General features: G+C 43.3%; 1 protein-coding gene across 6 annotated transcripts in view; it reads left to right on the forward strand.

Annotated features, from left to right (window-relative positions):
* The window catches only part of SEPTIN7 (septin 7), a 508,515-nt gene that overhangs the window by 478,330 nt on the left and 12,312 nt on the right, over positions 1–17,873 (forward strand). For all 6 annotated transcript variants that reach the window (XM_086964822.1, XM_086964825.1, XM_086964824.1 and 3 more), the window contains one exon: positions 4,080–4,219. In XM_086964822.1, coding sequence (XP_086820948.1) covers positions 4,080–4,219 — 140 coding nt within the window. The remainder of the gene's footprint in view (positions 1–4,079; positions 4,220–17,873) is intronic.

The raw sequence follows: 17,873 nt of genomic DNA on the forward strand, positions 1-17,873 counted from the left end.
AGACACATTTCCCAGTGCTCCTTTGTTTGTTCTTTCCCTTGCCCAGCAAGGCCTTACAGTGGTCACAGTGAAAGGTTACTCTTCCGCCCTTTCAGCCATTCTGTATTAACCTCACTAACCACCCTTGTTTAGGCCACCAGCTGTGATGGGTTGCATAAAACGATTAACACATGCTTCCTCCCAAAACATTTGTAATACCCCTTAAGGACCATAACCTGGTTTGACATTCCTTGTGTACACCCTTCAAGCCTGTGCTCAGCTGCTCCTTAAAGCTCTTGATGCTGAAAAAGGTATTCCGCATGGGCATGGCACGTGCGGCCCTGTTAGTGAGCTGCAGGTACTGTCAATGAACACTCTATATTTGTGTTGGGAGGCCTTCCTCGGTAATGTCTGATGGTTGTAATGCTCTTTCACAGTAGCCAGCAGATCGCCTTGCCTGCATTCTTCACTCCTCCCCGCCACTTGAAAGAAGTGAGCTCCATCACCTTCACACAGAGAGGAAGTTGAGCTCGCACATCAACAGGACGAAAGAACACCAGACAGGTCTTTATAAACTTCACGTATTCAAGTAAGGCAGGTTGGGGCAAAAGAGGACCCTTTCAAGGAGGCTAGTCACTCACCATTCAGATCTGCTACACACTAGCTAAAAGCCACCCTCGGGTCTAAGAGCTAACGGAGGAAAGGCCAAGAAGACTGTATTAGCATTAGAAGTTCCTTTTCATGACATCTGCCATGCCACATTCACTCGCCATACCTTACACCTTTGGGAAGTTCTGCTTTGATGTCTAGTGCAAAGGTGAGGAATCTGTGGTTAGAAATATCCATCAGAAGAACAAGTTTCTTACCTTTTGGCAATGCCCTTCAGGTTAGAGTTTGACACACTGTCACAAACAATTGTTCTACACTGTGCCTCTGAGGATGCGATAAAAAAAGACAAGGGGATATTCTAAACGTGGGAAATCCAAGGCTCGACATACCATCCACCGAAAGGAGCAATACTGAGGTAAATAACTGATTTTTCTTGTAGATCTGAAAGGTAAATGGTGTTAAAATGAAAAGCAGGGGTGTCAAAAACGTTTGATTTGCTAGTAACTTTGGCACAGTTTCACAGATCTGAACAGCAGTTGGCAGGCTCTTAGCATATTTAATTTACTCTTGATGCTTTTAGTTACATACACATCTGTCGAGTGCACAGTTTAGGTGGTTGAAAAGTGATCGCTTGTTGATGCATTTTGTGCTGTATAATGAGTTAGCATGAAATATGCAGATTGTTACGAGGTTAATTCCAGTGCAGGTATCTCCGCTTCACTGAAAGCCGATGGGGCCTACAAAGTGGATGGTATGGAGGGTCAATAGTCTTTGAATTGACAGTATTGTTGGTGCCCTTCATAGATTTGCACGGAATGTGTCGGATACTTGGCATGTTTTACACACTTTTAACATGGTGAAGTTTATGGAGATGTGTTAAAGGGCATGGCTAAGAGGGGCAAAAAGTGTTAATTTCTCAATGTTAACACGTTTTGACGTATATGCGCTAAATTTGACAGGAAATTAATTGTTAAATTTGCTATTTGTTTTTCAAATTAAGCCTGTTGCAGGGATCACCGTGGGTAAATCTATTATTTAATTCGTTTGGGACCATTTCAATGGTTTGCATGAAATTTGAGGTAACTGATTTAGATTTAAGTTGTCATGGTAAATCCATTCCGGCTATCAGCCATGCGCAACTAGAGTTGTACATAGGGCCTATCATCAGGCCCTGTTTACTGCCTCCCATGGGTGGCCAGTCTCTTTTACGTGCACTCATAGTTCATGCATACTTGGGATTAGCTTCCAGGCCTAGTCTGCAACCAGGCCTTCTATCCAGCCCTCAACAGTCAGCGAACCCCCTCTGCATAGGACCTTTGACTGTGCGCACCAGGAGTTGACCACACAGCCTGGCCGTCAGTCAGACCCTGCACCTTACCCTTCGCCAGTGGCTAACCCCTGCTATGAATGGCCCTTAGGCATGTACTGCTGAGGTTCAGAAATTAATATTTTAAAAGGCATTTATTCAGGATTTGCCGTTTTTTTAAACTAGGATATTTGAGGGTCCTGAGAGAGTAATGTTCTCTTATAATATACACATCATTTTATAGTATACAGTTGTAACAACTTTGGTGCTGTCAAAATTAGATTGTAATGGCCTATACCTTGGGCTACAGAAACAACATCTGAAAAAACTTCAGATGGTGCAGAATGCTGCAGCCAGGCTTTTACTGAACATACCCAAGTACCAATCAATCAAAGAGGAGGTCCAGAAGCTCCATTGGTAGCCTGTGGTGCAACGTATTAAGTTTAAGGTACTCTGCCTTGCATATAGAGCAGTGAATAGGATAGGACCGGTACCTTTAAAAAACCTCTTCTCATGGTACCACCCAGGCAGATAGTTAAGATCTACTAATGCCAGATTAATGTTGGTACCAAGGTTCCGAACTGTGAGTTGGGTAGACCGTAGCCTTGGCTACTGCGCGGCCAAGTTATGGAATACACTCCCTGCACACATGAGCGGCTAACTCTCTCCTCTCCTTCAGAAAAGAATTGAAAACTTGGTTATTTTTTAAATTAATCCTCACCCCCTTCCAACTCTCTTCAGGGTTTGCGTTCCAGTTCAGCGCCAAGACACCCCAGGGTATTCGCACGCTTTAGAAATCTCATTAACATTAACATTATAATTTTATTTGAATGCGCAAGGGTCCTTTTGGAGCTTTCAAAATGGTTCTGGGGTCAGGGCAAACACACCCTGTTCCCTTAATGCCATATTCAGTTTTTACACTATGGTGCTCAGTGCATTACTTTAAACAATGACCGTAGCAACAGAAATATTTATGCGATAGCCAGCCACCCAGACCATGTGGACGGTTAAATTTGGCGTAAGATCAACAGATCTGCAATGGATGAAGGGAGGAAAACCTCTCTTGTCCATTGGCATGCCTTCATTTTTCAAACTGGAATAGAGAATCTTCTGCCGAATCCACAGAGGATCCACTTAATTAATAGTTGAGCTATTGCTATTTTTAAAGCTAATTTCTTTTTTTTTTTAAAAGGAATATTGCAACTGTTGAGGGGTGGCCCCTGCTGCAGGGACAAAGCTGCTGCTGGGTGAAGTTCAGAGGGTTGGCTGCAGGGGCATAGGTTATGCTGTGCTGCCAACTCTCTCAGCTCACCACTGAAAGCATGTATAGCTGGTTTCGACTGTCCATGGAGCTTTGACGGCAGGGCTAGGCCTAACCTATGTCCATTTACGCACAACCAAGAGCTGTACACAGTAGAGGTTGGCCACCAGTGGAGGGTTAGACATTAGCCTTATCTGAAGGCCTTGTGACTAGCTCGTACTCTGCACGGCCGAAGGTGTAATGTGTGTTCATTAAAAGCCTCTGAAATTCACAAAAAAAGTCCAATTATGGTTAAGGAATCACTCCGAAATTCCACAAACTATAACTCACACACCTGCCATGCAAACCATAATTAGCGTACCAAATGCAATTTTTAAGACCTCATAAAATGTATTACAAAAATAAGTGGACTACACTTCTCATCTTTAAATTACAACATACTCAAAGAGCTTACATTTTATCCATAGGTGCCATTCATAATGTTAAAGGAAAGGTAATATATCATGTTACTAGTGAGATCATTTGTTATTTATGAAGTCCTCTGTTACATCAAGGATGAGGACATGAGCAGTGAATTTGGTGTAGGTGTTGTTGTTTGCCGAGCTAGGCATGAGTGGGAACTTTAATTGTTTATTTACTTCTATTTCGCAACCACAAGTCCACTCTCTGTGTTCTAAATAATAGAAGTATATATCATTGTAATATTTAAATACTTTTTTATTTAATATACATTGCACACAACATCCCCATTGCAAAAAACAGAGTCATTCTATCAATGAGACCTTATGGAACTTTCCTCTTGTAATCTACTGTATAAATTAGTAGAGGCCATACCGCAAACACGTTTGTAGTCTGTGGAGGTGGGATTTTAACCTGAAACACAACCACAAAACATTTTCTTGAGATATTTTTCTTGATTTTTAGCTCCAGCGGCGTCATGAGCAAATGAAAAAGAATTTAGAAGCACAACACAAAGAATTGGAGGAGAAGCGCCGCCAGTTTGAAGATGAGAAGTTGAATTGGGAAGCTCAACAGCGTATTCTGGAACAGCAGAACTCCTCTAGGTACTGCAGTGACACCTTGTTCTGTTAACTGTATTGATTGTTAGTCTCCCATTGGAAAAATATAAACTCCACCTCCTAACTTTCAGTCTAAGGCATTTTTCTTGTTTAAAATTTGTTTTTATGGGATTTTAAATTTCTAATTACTCATTGACATCTTTACATTATTACATTATATTGACACTCCATTACGGTTGGTTGCGGAGCAATTGTAAACATAAGCATACATATTGTTACTGATTCACAACCATTACAATCGTTAGACATCAGAGAAAAACTTTTGGGGAGGGGCCCTCCGGTTGATTTGTGCTTTTCATCGGTAGCGTTTCATGTTCTGGTTGAGTTTGCCACCAGTGGGCATGTATGAATATTCTGCTTTTGTGTATATTTTCCCAGTGTTATCGTGTTTAGTCTTGTTTGAATGTATTCCCATCAAACTGTCATCGGGGTCATAGCTACCGATGTGAAACTGTGAACTGTCAACAATAGGCGTGAAAGTGTGGGTGACGTTAGGAAGTTATACAATTATGTGACGACCGGATCGATGGTGCGGGTGATGTCATTGCCTTTTTACGGCGTAAAGGCGCGCGGGGTTGTTTACACGCATGCGGGGGCAGGAGTGTGGAGCCTCTCTAGCGGGGCACTCTGACGCAGACAAGGGGAACTCCAGGCGTGACGTCAGCGTAGGATTGAATCTAAGCATGTAGGCCCAACTGTGGAGTTTCTGCGTTGGATCCTGTGGGAGGTAGAGGTATTGTGGTATTGGGAGTCTGCTGGTGCCACTGCCAAGGTTGTTTCATGTGTGAATGCGTAGAACAACTGTGAACATTCTAAAGAGATAGGATGCTTACGGATTCCCTTTACTTCCTCTTCTCCTAGCACCTCCTCCTCCGCCCTTCCCCATCAGTCTAAGGCATTTATGCATTAATTGCTCATTAGTACTTATAAATATCTGAAAAGTTTTGAATGAAAAGAGCACAAACTGCGAACAGGAAGTGGCAAAAATGCAACTAAGAAAGTACAATATGGATACATTATAATGTATGTACCATTTCTGGTGTCTGGTGACTTGGCAAAATAAAACGTGAGCCTGATTCAGTCCTGCTGTCAGTCAAAGTAATACCAAGTGCATCAGGCTGTGTCACCATCTTGTCCACTCCCTCCAGCGTTCGAGGAGGGCTCCTAGCCTCTTTAGCTTCTGTAGCTGACTGGACTATGCTGTGCATCTTTCACTGATAAAAATGTCACTCTCTCATAGGTCATTCTTCAATACCGCTTACTTTATACAACTGTAGGGTTGCTTTGACAAAATGTGTTGCTATATGATTTTTTTAAAGCCTAGAAATAATCTGTTTCATCTGAGTTTTTTGTCTGCTTCATATTATGATCCCATTTGTTAGGAAACTGACAAGGGTGCCCAAAGCATTTCCACGGCTGTTAGTGGTCTGTTTATTCTACATTGCCATTAAAAGTCTTCCATTCATCTTTCAACTCAGTTTCTACTTTACCTTATGTGACTTTCAAGCTAGATTGTCGGACCTGAGGGTACATGGAAAATGGAACTGTTACAAATAGGGAATTTCACAATAAACCTATGCGAAGGGCACACGTTTGCCCCTTGTATTACATAATTAAAATTTTAAGAGTGCTTTTTGCTGTCCTTCCAAGATACCCAGACCCATGTGAATAGACCTAACCATCAATCACTTGATTATGCCTATAGTTTGAGAGTACTTTCAGAGTATAAGCCTATTAGGTGATCCCCTTGTGATGTTCTTCACATGTTGCACGTTACAAGGAATGAGAGATTTAAATGCAGAGGAATGTGTTTCAGGCCCACTCTGGGTTATATTAAAGAAGGAAACCAGGCTTAAACCCAAACAGTTAATTTAAAAAACGAGGTACCTACAGTGGCTGGCCGTACCCTACCCCAAGCAGATAAGTAGCCCAATTGGACATGTGGTTCAAGTTCTATGGGTAATGTTGGATGATTAATCACCATTCTGGGATACCAGATTCCTAATTGTCCGTGAACCCCCAACTGGTCATTGGAAAGCTCCTCCTATCAGATGGACTAATAGTGTTATAAGTACTGGGCCTTACTCCTGGTATTATAGCACAGTAAAGTAGGTGGACAGGGGTGAAAGTAAACACTAAATTCACTCCCCCTTTGAATTAGAGAAGTCATTATATCGTAAAATGAGGCTAAAGATTTGTTGGGAAATCCGTCTTTTTCATATAGAGAGGGCATTTCTCTGAAATGAACCCAGGATTCTTCTGTGTAAAATGTACATTCTAGATGTGTGGTCTCACTGCAGGAGGTGACAGTGACGACAAAGCCTTCTCAGCAGTTTAACGTTGGCCATAAACCTGTTAAGTTAAAGGGGATATCATGGAGTACTGGTTCCAGCCAGTGTACAACAGTGTGGTATTGTATCATGAAGAGGGCAAACAGGATATCTTTTGACTGTCAATTGCATGTTATGCCTGCCTTTGAAAGTCAAGTATACAAATAATTTTGTATTGGAGCAATAAGATCCTGGTGAAGGTGCTCATAAACTTGTTGTCTCTATACTCCAAAGCAGTGCACTTCCGGGGAATCCCAGACTATATTTTTGAATGTAGAAGCTAGAGTGGAAAATCAGGGACATCTAGCGGCTGGGATAAATCCATGCTATATAGTTTAGCCAGCATACATTTTTTCGTGTGTAGGATTTGTCCATGTCTAGCATACATCGATCGATACCTGCACAATCAAGGGCCATCTTCTGGCTTTCTACATCTAGTTAGTCCTCCTAGGGATCCCAGGTAGATCTTTTAATAGTGTTGATTGTTTGGAAACAGTCTTCCAGATTAGATAAAATCTGCTATAATTATGGTAAGAGAGGGCACAGATGATGTTACAATATTGAATCAAGACCTTTTTAAGTTGTTCATAGGATAGGAATTGTGTTGTGGTAATAGCCATTTCCAAATTAGTTTTGCAGGACTTGAGTGACGTGTCTAAATGCGGTTCGTGGTAACATGAAGCTAAATGCCATTTTCCACTGTCTGTAAGAATGGCGTAAGTCTAGATTGTTCCACATCATTATGAGCAGCAGAAATCTATTGAGAAGTATAATGTATTTTAGAACCCTATGACGCGCAATACGAATGGACGCAAATGGTTATTTGTATATGTTAATTTAACACTTGATTAGGTAAACCAGCTGTTTCAGTGGGTAATGGCTAAAAATGCTTTGGAATATCTCTGCTTGTATTGGGGTGCTATTTCAATCAATAAGACAGACATCAGTTACGTTACTTAGTAATAGCCTTGAAAGGAGGGTACTGTAAAATTTCCATCTGACATCTGGAACAACATTGAATTCAGTTGTATTCTGTACATTTTTCTCCCCCAAGGAAAAATCTGTAAGGTTTCTGTGGAGTGTTGTATATCTTGATTTTGGACTCGCAATGGAGGTATTAAGAAAGGTCTTAAGAAACGGTGGGGGGGCAGTAACTTGACCAGGCCTACAAAACCCAGCGAGGGAGATCCACTGCAGAAGGTGATGCTTTTGGATAGGTATTTCAGAGACGCATGGAGGATAACCCAAAAAAAGGATATCAGGAGCACAGATGAATGAGAAGTGTGCTTCAGTCTCTGTTACATACACCTGTGTGATTAGGACAGACATGGCAGAGTGACTCCATCACCATGACAAAAATCACTGGTGACACCAGTTTTTACAAGGTATGATTTTCATTTAGTTCAGGTGTTGTGGTTGGCTGGACCATATTGTAGTTGCATCATGACAAGATTGACAGATCCCAGGCCTGGTCCACCAAATGTTTTTTTATTTTTAAATTAGTGTTGACAGATATCACAGTGAATTGAGAATGGTCTCTGTTGTTGTGTAGTCCAGTGGAGTAAGCTGCAGTAAAGGTAGCTGGTCATGGAAAAATCAGACCGGGCAGGCCTGATGAAGTCGGTTTGTCAAGACTTTTGCCTATATCTATCTCCTTTAGTAGGTCGGATTGGGCGAAATTAGATGCCCCCTGAGGGATCCTTGTTAATTATTAAAATGAGCATGCTCGGAGCATGGTATAAGGTAGTTCTCCATTAACACAAAGCAGATTGTCCGAGGGATATAGGGAGACGGGCTAGAAATCCTACACTGTCTGGGTAGAATCTAACCCACCCAACCTCCCCAAGAGACACTCTATTCATGGAGGCCATTACTGAGAGAATCTCACCCAGAGTATGCAGTGCATCAAGGGTCCTGGGGTTTACTGCATTCGGGTACTGTTAATTGAGCTAAGTGAGCAAGGTGTCGGTCCTGTCTGATTTTACCTGTTTGAAGGTGCTTTGATGTATATCGATTCATTAAACAAGAAAGGAGGTTTTTTTTCAATGTCACCAGTAATCCTTGGGATGAAATCACTTCCAGGACTGGATTCTCTAAGAAGCCCACCCCACCCACTCCTAGCCTTAGATCCTGATCTGAAAGTCGTAAAAGTAACAGATAATTTTCAGGTAGGCTGAAAACTTAGATTTTCGTGTTGTCCACCAGTCCTAGTTTGATATCAACATCAGAGCTCAGAAGGAGGCTGTTTGGTGTTAGTGTCGTTCAGACATCATTCAGTGTCAATGCAGATACTGTGATTGTATTTCTTGAAATATCTCCTCGACTTGATGCTGACAGGGAATTTAATTTGAAGTTTCCCTGTATCAGCCTATGAATAAACTCTCTTTGCACTGGATCTCTAATTTTTGGCTTCCACAGTTTGCGCTGGATATGTCTGAGGTAGGGACCAAGATGTAAATGAGATCAGAGAAGCTTCTGCTCAGATATAGAGTGTCAGACATTCCATCAAGTACTATTTAGGGGGACTATATAATGAAACATTTGGGAAAAACTGTCATGGACAGTGGAGTAGTTTCAGAACAGTCAATTAAAGCGTAAGCCAACAGGGTTTATGAAATATATTTTGTACACAGATGGTAGGCAGAGTATCTGAGATAATATATTGCTGGGTGCAGAGCTCGGTAAGTCACCCCCTTCTGAAGAAGTGATAATCTAAATATGTGGATAGTTACTCATAACATGAGACATTTAGTATCGGGAACATAGATTTTAAAATCGTGACCTGTATGGAGCAGAATGTACCTTTTTAAAACGAAATTGACACCACGTGGAGCAAATATGCAGAGTCTTTGGTAAATAGGACCCTCTTGTACTTCTGTATGTAGCCACCATTGTTTTCAAAAAGCGGTGTGGGCCGTAGTGCCCAACGGGGCTCCAAGTATGGTCGGAAGCGTCTTGATATATTTGGTGTCTTTAAAGTCATTTCTGAGAGTAAAGGATCATTTTGTATTTTGAATGAGTTGACTAAAGTTAGGAAAGGACATCTTGGTGGAGTTATACTTCTTAACATTCCTCTCAAGCCTTGCACCCCTGTAGGATACAGTACGAGTTTTTTGGAGTAGTGTTCTTAGTGTAACTTGAGGATGATTGCAGCAGCCTGGTAGCGGCTAAAGCTTGTTTGGTGAGGTAAGAGTTTGGTCTTTTATGTGATTGCCCCTCGGAGCAAGTGCATCTTGAATTTCATCCTTGTCTTTCTCAGTGAGACTATGCACAGCCATTTTCTGGTTCGTTGACTTTATGCTGCTGAATTTTTTAGGCTTTCGAAAAGGCTTTGATGGGCTTTTTTCTTAGACAAGTCTATATCGTCCACTTCACTCATACTGTTTTCAGTCAGTGAGTTTGCCCATAGAAACTTAGGAGTTGTGAAGCAGTATCGTCGATTTTATCCATGAATGTTTGGTGTCCATATAGTATGGAGGCAATGACCTCTTTCAGGCTTTACATGTTTTCATTCATCAATAGACTCTGAGTTGGGTGGATGGAAGAGGTAGTCCTTTAGAGGCAAAATGTCGGAGAGGATTCCTTGTACCCATGGCCAAACCTTTGCAAGTGTAAGGGCTGCTTCTTGCGTTCAGGTTTCCCTATCACGACGTAGGCAAGGCAGATGTTGCATCCCTGCTAATAAGGAATGCTTTACATAATCTGCATGCACTGGTGACTGGAAAAGAACATGACTGCAGGATCATATTGGGCACCAACTCAGAAACACATGCACCATGGGCTGGTCAAAGGTATGCATCAGTCAGAGGTTCCTGTCATGAACAACAGCCTGTCTCGGAACGCTTATTTCACGCCTAAGTCAAGGATTTTAGTAGGTGAGGTCTACATTAGGGGAAGCCATGTAGAACATGTCGTTTTTCAGCATGACTCCTTTCTGGATTCCCAATCTGTGCACTATTCCACCATATAGTGGCTGACTCTTGTATTATCTTGGTAGTCTATCTTTAATCCCTCCCTCCCCTTTCTCCTTTGGGCGTTGCCAACCATTTGGACCATCGGCAAGGGGAGCATCACAACCACTCACCCTTCACATTAGCTTTGTGCTGCAGGACAGCCAGCTCAGAATACATACCACCTCAGTGGCTATACCCAGTGTGGCAAGGCAGTCTTTTAAATAAAGGGCTAGAGGAAGAGGCACCCCACCCACAGAAGCAGGTCTTCCAAGCAAATGATTTACCATCTGGGCCCTCCCTACATTCAACACTTTTAGGAGGTAACAACTGACAATTCCCCAAAGAACGAAGTAAAAAATCACCTATGGCTAATGGACTCTAAACATAATACAACATGGATATTGTAAAGAACTGAAAAAAAAACTTGCAACAAAGACTGGGAACTGCAACTTCCGCAAGAGGTCGAGGACCTTTTCAGCAAACGTGCAATAGAAAATGTACCAGAAGGATAGGAAAACAAAAGGGTCTATTTAGTTTACTTCCTGGCATAAAAGCCAGAAATCACTCAGACCTATTCTGTACTTGAGTGCATTAACCAGATTCATAGAGCTGCAAATGTTCAAAAGGATCACTCGGCAAGCTGCTATCCTGTACCTGCGGAAGTGAGAAAGTATGGCAACCATAGAACTTGCGGACACTTCCCTCAATGTCCTGATGGACAAAAAGCATAAGAAGGTCTCGAGGTTCGCAGTGGACCAGATACTTTACCAGTTCATGCATATTCCCTTTGACATAAAGTCTGCACAAAGGGTATTCACAGAACCTTTCTTTTGAGGTGGCACACTTGAGAAGACACAGGCTACATGCCTACCCTTATGTAGCAATTTATTTATTTATTTATGAGTTTGTACCGCGCTGGAATCGACTCCCGAAGGAGTATTTCCGCGCTAAGGCAAAGAAAACAGCTCAGAGATGGAAGGAACTAGAAAACTAAGGAAGCGAAGATTGGAATAAGAATGTTTTTAAGTTTCCTGAATATCAGGTGATTGGTGCACTGCCTAAGGGAGTCAGGGAGTTTATTCCAAAGGCATGGGCCCACATTGGAAAGAGCTTTCCCACCCTGTCTAGCCCTTCTGATAGTTGGAATTTGAAGGGACTGGTTGCTCGAACGAAGGTTGCATATTGGGTTGTAGGGGACAAACCGCCCAGCCAGATACGCTGGGCCCAGACAGTGTATGCCCTTGTGAACAACATAACAGATCTTAAAGTTGACGGATCGGCAGCCAGTGGAGTTTTTCCAGCAACGGGCGTGGGGGGATCTAGGCGGTGCATTTAGAACTAACCTAGCGGCAGTATTTTGCACCACCTGAAGCCTACTGAGTAGGCTATCATTGGCTGAAAGCAACAGTCCATTGCAATAGTCCAAGCGGCTGAGCACTAGAGCCTGAACAAGGGTCTTTCTAGCAGTATCTGGTAAAAGAGGAAACACTCTACGTATAAGTCCTATAACGTGAAAACAGGACCCAGCTGTTTGATTTACGTGTTCCTTTAAAGAGAGACCCTGGTCAATCCGCACACCAAGGTTCTTCATAACCTGCTTAGGGCTGGGGACGGAATCTAGGTCTGAGGGCCACCAGTCTGGAGTCCACAATAATGTAGCTTCCCCAACGAGCATCATTTCAGTCTTTTCCACATTACACTGTAGAAAATTTGAGGCCATCCATTTCGATACGGCCTTTGTACCTTCAGAGAAGGACTGTTTGACCGCGGCGCTAAGTGTCTTAAAAGGGAAGAGAAGCTGAGTGTCATCAGCATATGACACTGGGATGAATCCGTACGTTCTCATAAGGTTAGCTAGGGGGGGGGCACATAGATGTTAAAAAGTGTTGGGCTCAAACAAGAGCCCTGCGGCACCCCCTTAGTGAGCTCAACAGAGGCAGAACAAAAAGAGCCCATGCTGACACACTGTGTACAGCCAGATAGAAAGCTCCTTATCCAGTACAGAGCCTGACCAGCAATGCCAGAAGAGCATAAAGACTGTTATACAAACACTATTAATTGGGATTTTTAAAAAACAAGGAGAGTTCATCAGCGCCACAAAGAGAAAAGACTTTCTGGCAAGACTAAACTCGGAACGAAGCAAAAACCTTCCCAATATGCAAAGGAGCCATGGAAATGACAGAACAAACTTACCTTTACCTGAAGGGATAGTCTCTGACTTTGAGGACAGTGGAGAAAACAATGGAAATAATGGCATCGTGCATAACCCTAGTACCACATGCAAGGCTACACATGACCACTATAGAGGTAGTTACAGGGTCGATGAGTTGGGGAAATCTAGGGGTTGACACACAAATGTTTTAGCGAAATACAGTGGGGGGGAACACAAAAAAAACATCACTGACCAACACAACAAACGCATCCCACAGAGGGTGAAGAGCTCTTATGGGGAAAAATAAACATTAGGAACCTGTGGGTCCAGGAAGAAGCAGTAAAGCACATAAAATACTGAATCTCAAGACAGTTTTCTTGGCACTGAAGACGTTCCAAAACATGTCATGGGAAGAACAGTCCATATTCAAATAGACAATACAACCACAATGTTTTATCTCAACAAACGCGGGAACGAGGTCACGCACTTCCCCAGTTAGTGCAGGATGTATGGAGGCGGGCCATTCAGAGAAGAAGACATTAGTAGCTGTCAATCTACCAGGGGTTCAAAACACAAAAATCGACCGGCTAAGCAGACAAACTTCTCACGTGAGTGGGAGCTGAAGCAGCAAATATTTGAAGACCTATTCCACCAATTCAGGAAACCACAGATAGACCGCTTTGCAACACAAGCGAATGCAAAATTCCAAAACATTGCATCAAGGTTCCCAAACCAGTGGTCGTGGGAGAATTCCCGGTCAATATTCTGATCATGGAGATTTGCATATGCCTTCCCCCCCAATGTCAATGATACCCATGACCGTGATACTCATCGCTTCTCAGTAGGCCAGACAGACATCATTTGTATAGCCATTAGAGATGGTAAATAGCAGAAGAATGAGATTGCCATCTTACCCCCAGACATGTTATCTGTGAATAGAAGACATATATCCCACCCAGAACCAGTAACCCTCAGATTTGCAGCATGGTTACTGAGAAAATGGAGTTTGGTCAACAAGGGCTCCCACAGAAAACCAGGGAAATGCCCATATACTAGTGTGACAAAGATTAACGGGTAACTGGACACAGCACCACGGTATTCAAGTACCTCACTCACCTCGAGGTGTTATCATATGCTTCTCTTAATCCACACTTCTGCCATAGTAGCAAAAACTTCAGGGGTCATAGGAATAAGTGCATTCAATACGACCGCGATAAAAAGATTTTTGGAACAGGAAATAGGACAGTTCCACCAAAGACAGTGCCTGCACTGCTACGGAATCTAAAACTAATGCAAACACAGCTCCAGAAACCCCCATTCGAGCGGAGCCACACAGTAGATCTGAAATGCCTACACTCAAGATGGCCTTCTTGATTGCAGTCACATCCTTCTGAAGAGTTAATGAACTGCAAGCACTCGCAACACAAGAACCCTTCTTACAAATTCCATTTCAATAGGCAATACAGCTGCCAGCTTGTTTTTCAAGATTTTAAAACACAGGAAAATGGAACCCTACACACATAATCATTCATGTATTATTTACAAAAAAGATCAGGAAAGCAAACCAGTTCTTTATCTTTGCACCAACCACCGGCCAGCATGGAAACCATTGCAAGGTGGATAGATAAAACAATCCAAACATGCTTCTAAACAGTTGGAGTAGTGCTAGGACAGAGACCAAGCACACACACTACAAGGAAGAAAAGGAGCACATTAGCATTCATAGCGAATGTCTTCATTAAAGATATCTGAATGGCAGCCACATGGTCTCTCGTACCCACCTTAAAAAACAAGCATTTACAATGCAATGGTTTTGCCTTTGTTAAAGTTAGAGCTATTGGCATTGCTCTTGACATTATTTTTATTTATGTTTTTTTCTAACATAAATAAATGGCATTGTCATTTACAATGCCAATAGCTTAATCTCTCGCAAATGCCACACACAAACACCCACAGAGAGCCCCCCCCACACACACAGAGCCCCCCACACACACCCACACAGAGCCCCCCCCACACACCCACACAGAGCCTCCCCCACACACTGCAAGCCCTCCCCACACACTGCGAGCCCCACACACTGCGAGCCCCCCCCCCACACACACTGCGAGACCACCCACACACACTGGGGATCAACATGAAAATAGGGCAATGACTGAGTTAGACCAAGAAGCAGGGGGTCGGTGTATTCTGCACTCCTCAATACGTTGAATAATAGTGGGGCTCACCAATCTATTGTCTTTGAATAAGTCAATAGGGACCCCATTTAGGCCCAGCACTTTGATACCTCCCTTCAGGGTAATTTTGGGGAATCACTACTATTTATGCTTCCTGTCATACACCCACACAGAGCCCCCCACACACACAAAGAGCCCCACACACACACAGCCACACAGAGCCCCCCCCCCACACACACACACACAGAGCCCCCCACACACACTGCGAGCCCCCCCACACACTGCGAGCCCCAAACACTGCGAGACCCCCCCCCCCACACACTGCGAGACCCCCCCCCCCCACACACTGCGAGACCCCCCACACACACTGGGGATCAAGATGAAAATAGGGCAATGACTGAGTTATACCAAGAAGCCGGGGGGTCAGTGTATTCTGCACTCCTCAATACGTTGAATAATAGTGGGGCTCACCAATCTATTGTCTTTGAATAAGTCAATAGGGACCCCATTTAGGCCCAGCACTTTAATACCTCCCTTTAGGGTAATTTTGGGGAATCACTACTATTTATGCTTCCTGGCATATCTATTAAAGTGGCGATGTTGTATTGCTTATAAAAAAGTGCCACACATTGATGCCGTGGGGTAATTGGGTCCATACACCTATCGGTCTCTTCAATCGGTGAATTTACAATTTTCCCCAAAAATTGAGATTATTTTCTTTTATTGAAGGGAACGGGTGTGTTTGCTTAAAGGGCTTTCGTGACATCATAGCTAGGATTAGAATTGATACCAAGAGCTAGACATTACCAGCCTGTATCAGCTTTACACAAAACAGAAGTTAACTTTTTTACAATGGGCTTTATTTGAAAAGTGCCCCGCCCTATAAATAGTCATTCTACAGCACATGTGCAAATTAGCATGTTAAAGTGCATATTGGTACATTCACCTTATAATACTTGTTATCTCTCTTAGTTAACTACTCACAGTATCACAAATTTCAGCAGGCAAGGCTTTCAACTTGCTTTAATGAATGGCGAATACATGTCAACTGGACATCTTAACCCCTTAAGTGCTGCGCCGGGGCGTTGGCCGACGGCAGCACTACCTCCCCAGTGCTGCGCACGACCATTGGACGTCCATTCAGCACTAGTTCCAATGGACAGCGCAGCACTGGGGAGGGATGTTTACGAGCATCTATGAGGTTAAGCCAAATCTATGTCGGTGGGAAGTAAAAAAAAGTCATGTTTATCGTAAATATGATCAGTCCATAAATTCACTTCAATAGTGAGAAGGAGAATGGACTTTAATGAGTGGCTCGGAGCACCCTCAATTCTTCCTACTAACAAGCAGTAACAAAGCAAAATATCTGGCCTTCGAAAGCTTCTGTGACGATTAGGTTTTTATTACAAACATACTACAAACATTTTAAAAAAGGAAAATAGAAAAATATGGTGCCATCTGAATGTGGTCACCTTACGCTTGCAAAAAAAAACATCTTACATTTAAGTAGTGATGTTATTAGTGATGTCCTTCAAACAACAAGCCTTTCAGTTATGCTGCGCATTTCTGTATTATTTGCTGTTAACGAGCCAAACAAATCACCATCTATCCAAGAACTCAAATTGCAGGCAGCTACAATGTTACAATGCCACTTCAACACTTTAGAAGATAAACTTTAAATTAAAAAAAGAGTCCAGGCAAACTAAAATAGCTAGTATTTAAAGTTAATATAAAAACATACAGAATAAAGCACACTTCATTGTGCGGTCAGTCAAACGGAAGGGAGTCAATAAGTTAAGTATGATGACCCAATGCCTCATGCTGTGGGGGCGGAAGCAAATTGTGAGGGGCAATTTAACGGCCCAACCTATGATGCCAAACGACCAAAAGCCCTTCTATCTATACATATTATGTAAGATTTTGAGGCAAGCAATAGTCTAACAAAACAAAGGCCAGACTTAAAAACAGGCTGCTGGAGAGGGACTTCTACTGTGTATGCATCCACAGCCAGATTCCAAGACTGGGCCAAGCAGTACCTACACAACTACTAACCATCCCACTCCTGCAAGTGTGACACTTCAGACTATTCCAGGACCCAAAAGCTGAAAGAATGGCTTGGGTTGCAGGTATTAGTTATTTGTAATGTATTTTGAATTAACAAACAACTGTTGTTCTCTTTTCTAAATCAGATAAACAATGCCAACATGTGGCAGACTGACATAAGTCCTGATGTTGATATTTGACCGTTGGTACGGAGCACCGGAAACTACAGGTACAAATTAAGCACTAGTTGCACGCATTCATAGACAGTGAGTGAACTGCATTAGGTTGCTGCTAATGGCAGCATTAGGCCTGCTACTGCCAGCCCAGCCTGTCTCATCACCTGGTGTTGTTGGTGTTACTGGCTCTAGCTGGCAGGCTACTAGTACACAACACACAGTACTAGTTGCTGCCTGTCCTGAGTGAGTCCTCAACTGCACCAACATCGGGTCTCGCACTCGCGCTGGTTGTCTGGCGCTGAAGTTGTTGTTGAATCATGGAGCCAGTAAGATCAGTGGCTCGCATGACTCGGTGTGCTGAGGTGCGGCCGGCCAGTGAGGGTATGCTGGGGTGGGCACTGGGCAGTCACTGGGGGTGAGCGTGGCAAATGGGCGCAATCTGAAGAAAAGAAACTGTGCACTCTGCCTACTACGTGCGCACAGCCCAATCCCCTGCAGGACCAAAACCAGCCCAAATAATGCGTCACTCCCTCCCTCCCTCCCCACCCACCGGGCCAGGAACACTAAAGTAAGGGCCGCGGCGACGCCGGCGGCGCCACGTCATCAATCATCATCAACATATTATACACATACATTCCCCCTGCAAACCCTACCAACTACTGATCGTTTTCACCCCCTGGGCCCTGGTGCAAATATCACCCGCCCCTTTCCCAGTCCTGATCTCCCGTGGGGATCCCACAGAACATCTACCCCACTTCAGACCCTCTTTCCTCCTCTGAACCCTGCTCCACACACCACCCCAACTGCGTGT

Source organism: Lissotriton vulgaris, chromosome 4_1 (assembly GCF_964263255.1).
Source record: "Lissotriton vulgaris chromosome 4_1, aLisVul1.2, whole genome shotgun sequence".
In the NCBI taxonomy this organism is placed as follows: Eukaryota; Metazoa; Chordata; class Amphibia; order Caudata; family Salamandridae; genus Lissotriton; species Lissotriton vulgaris.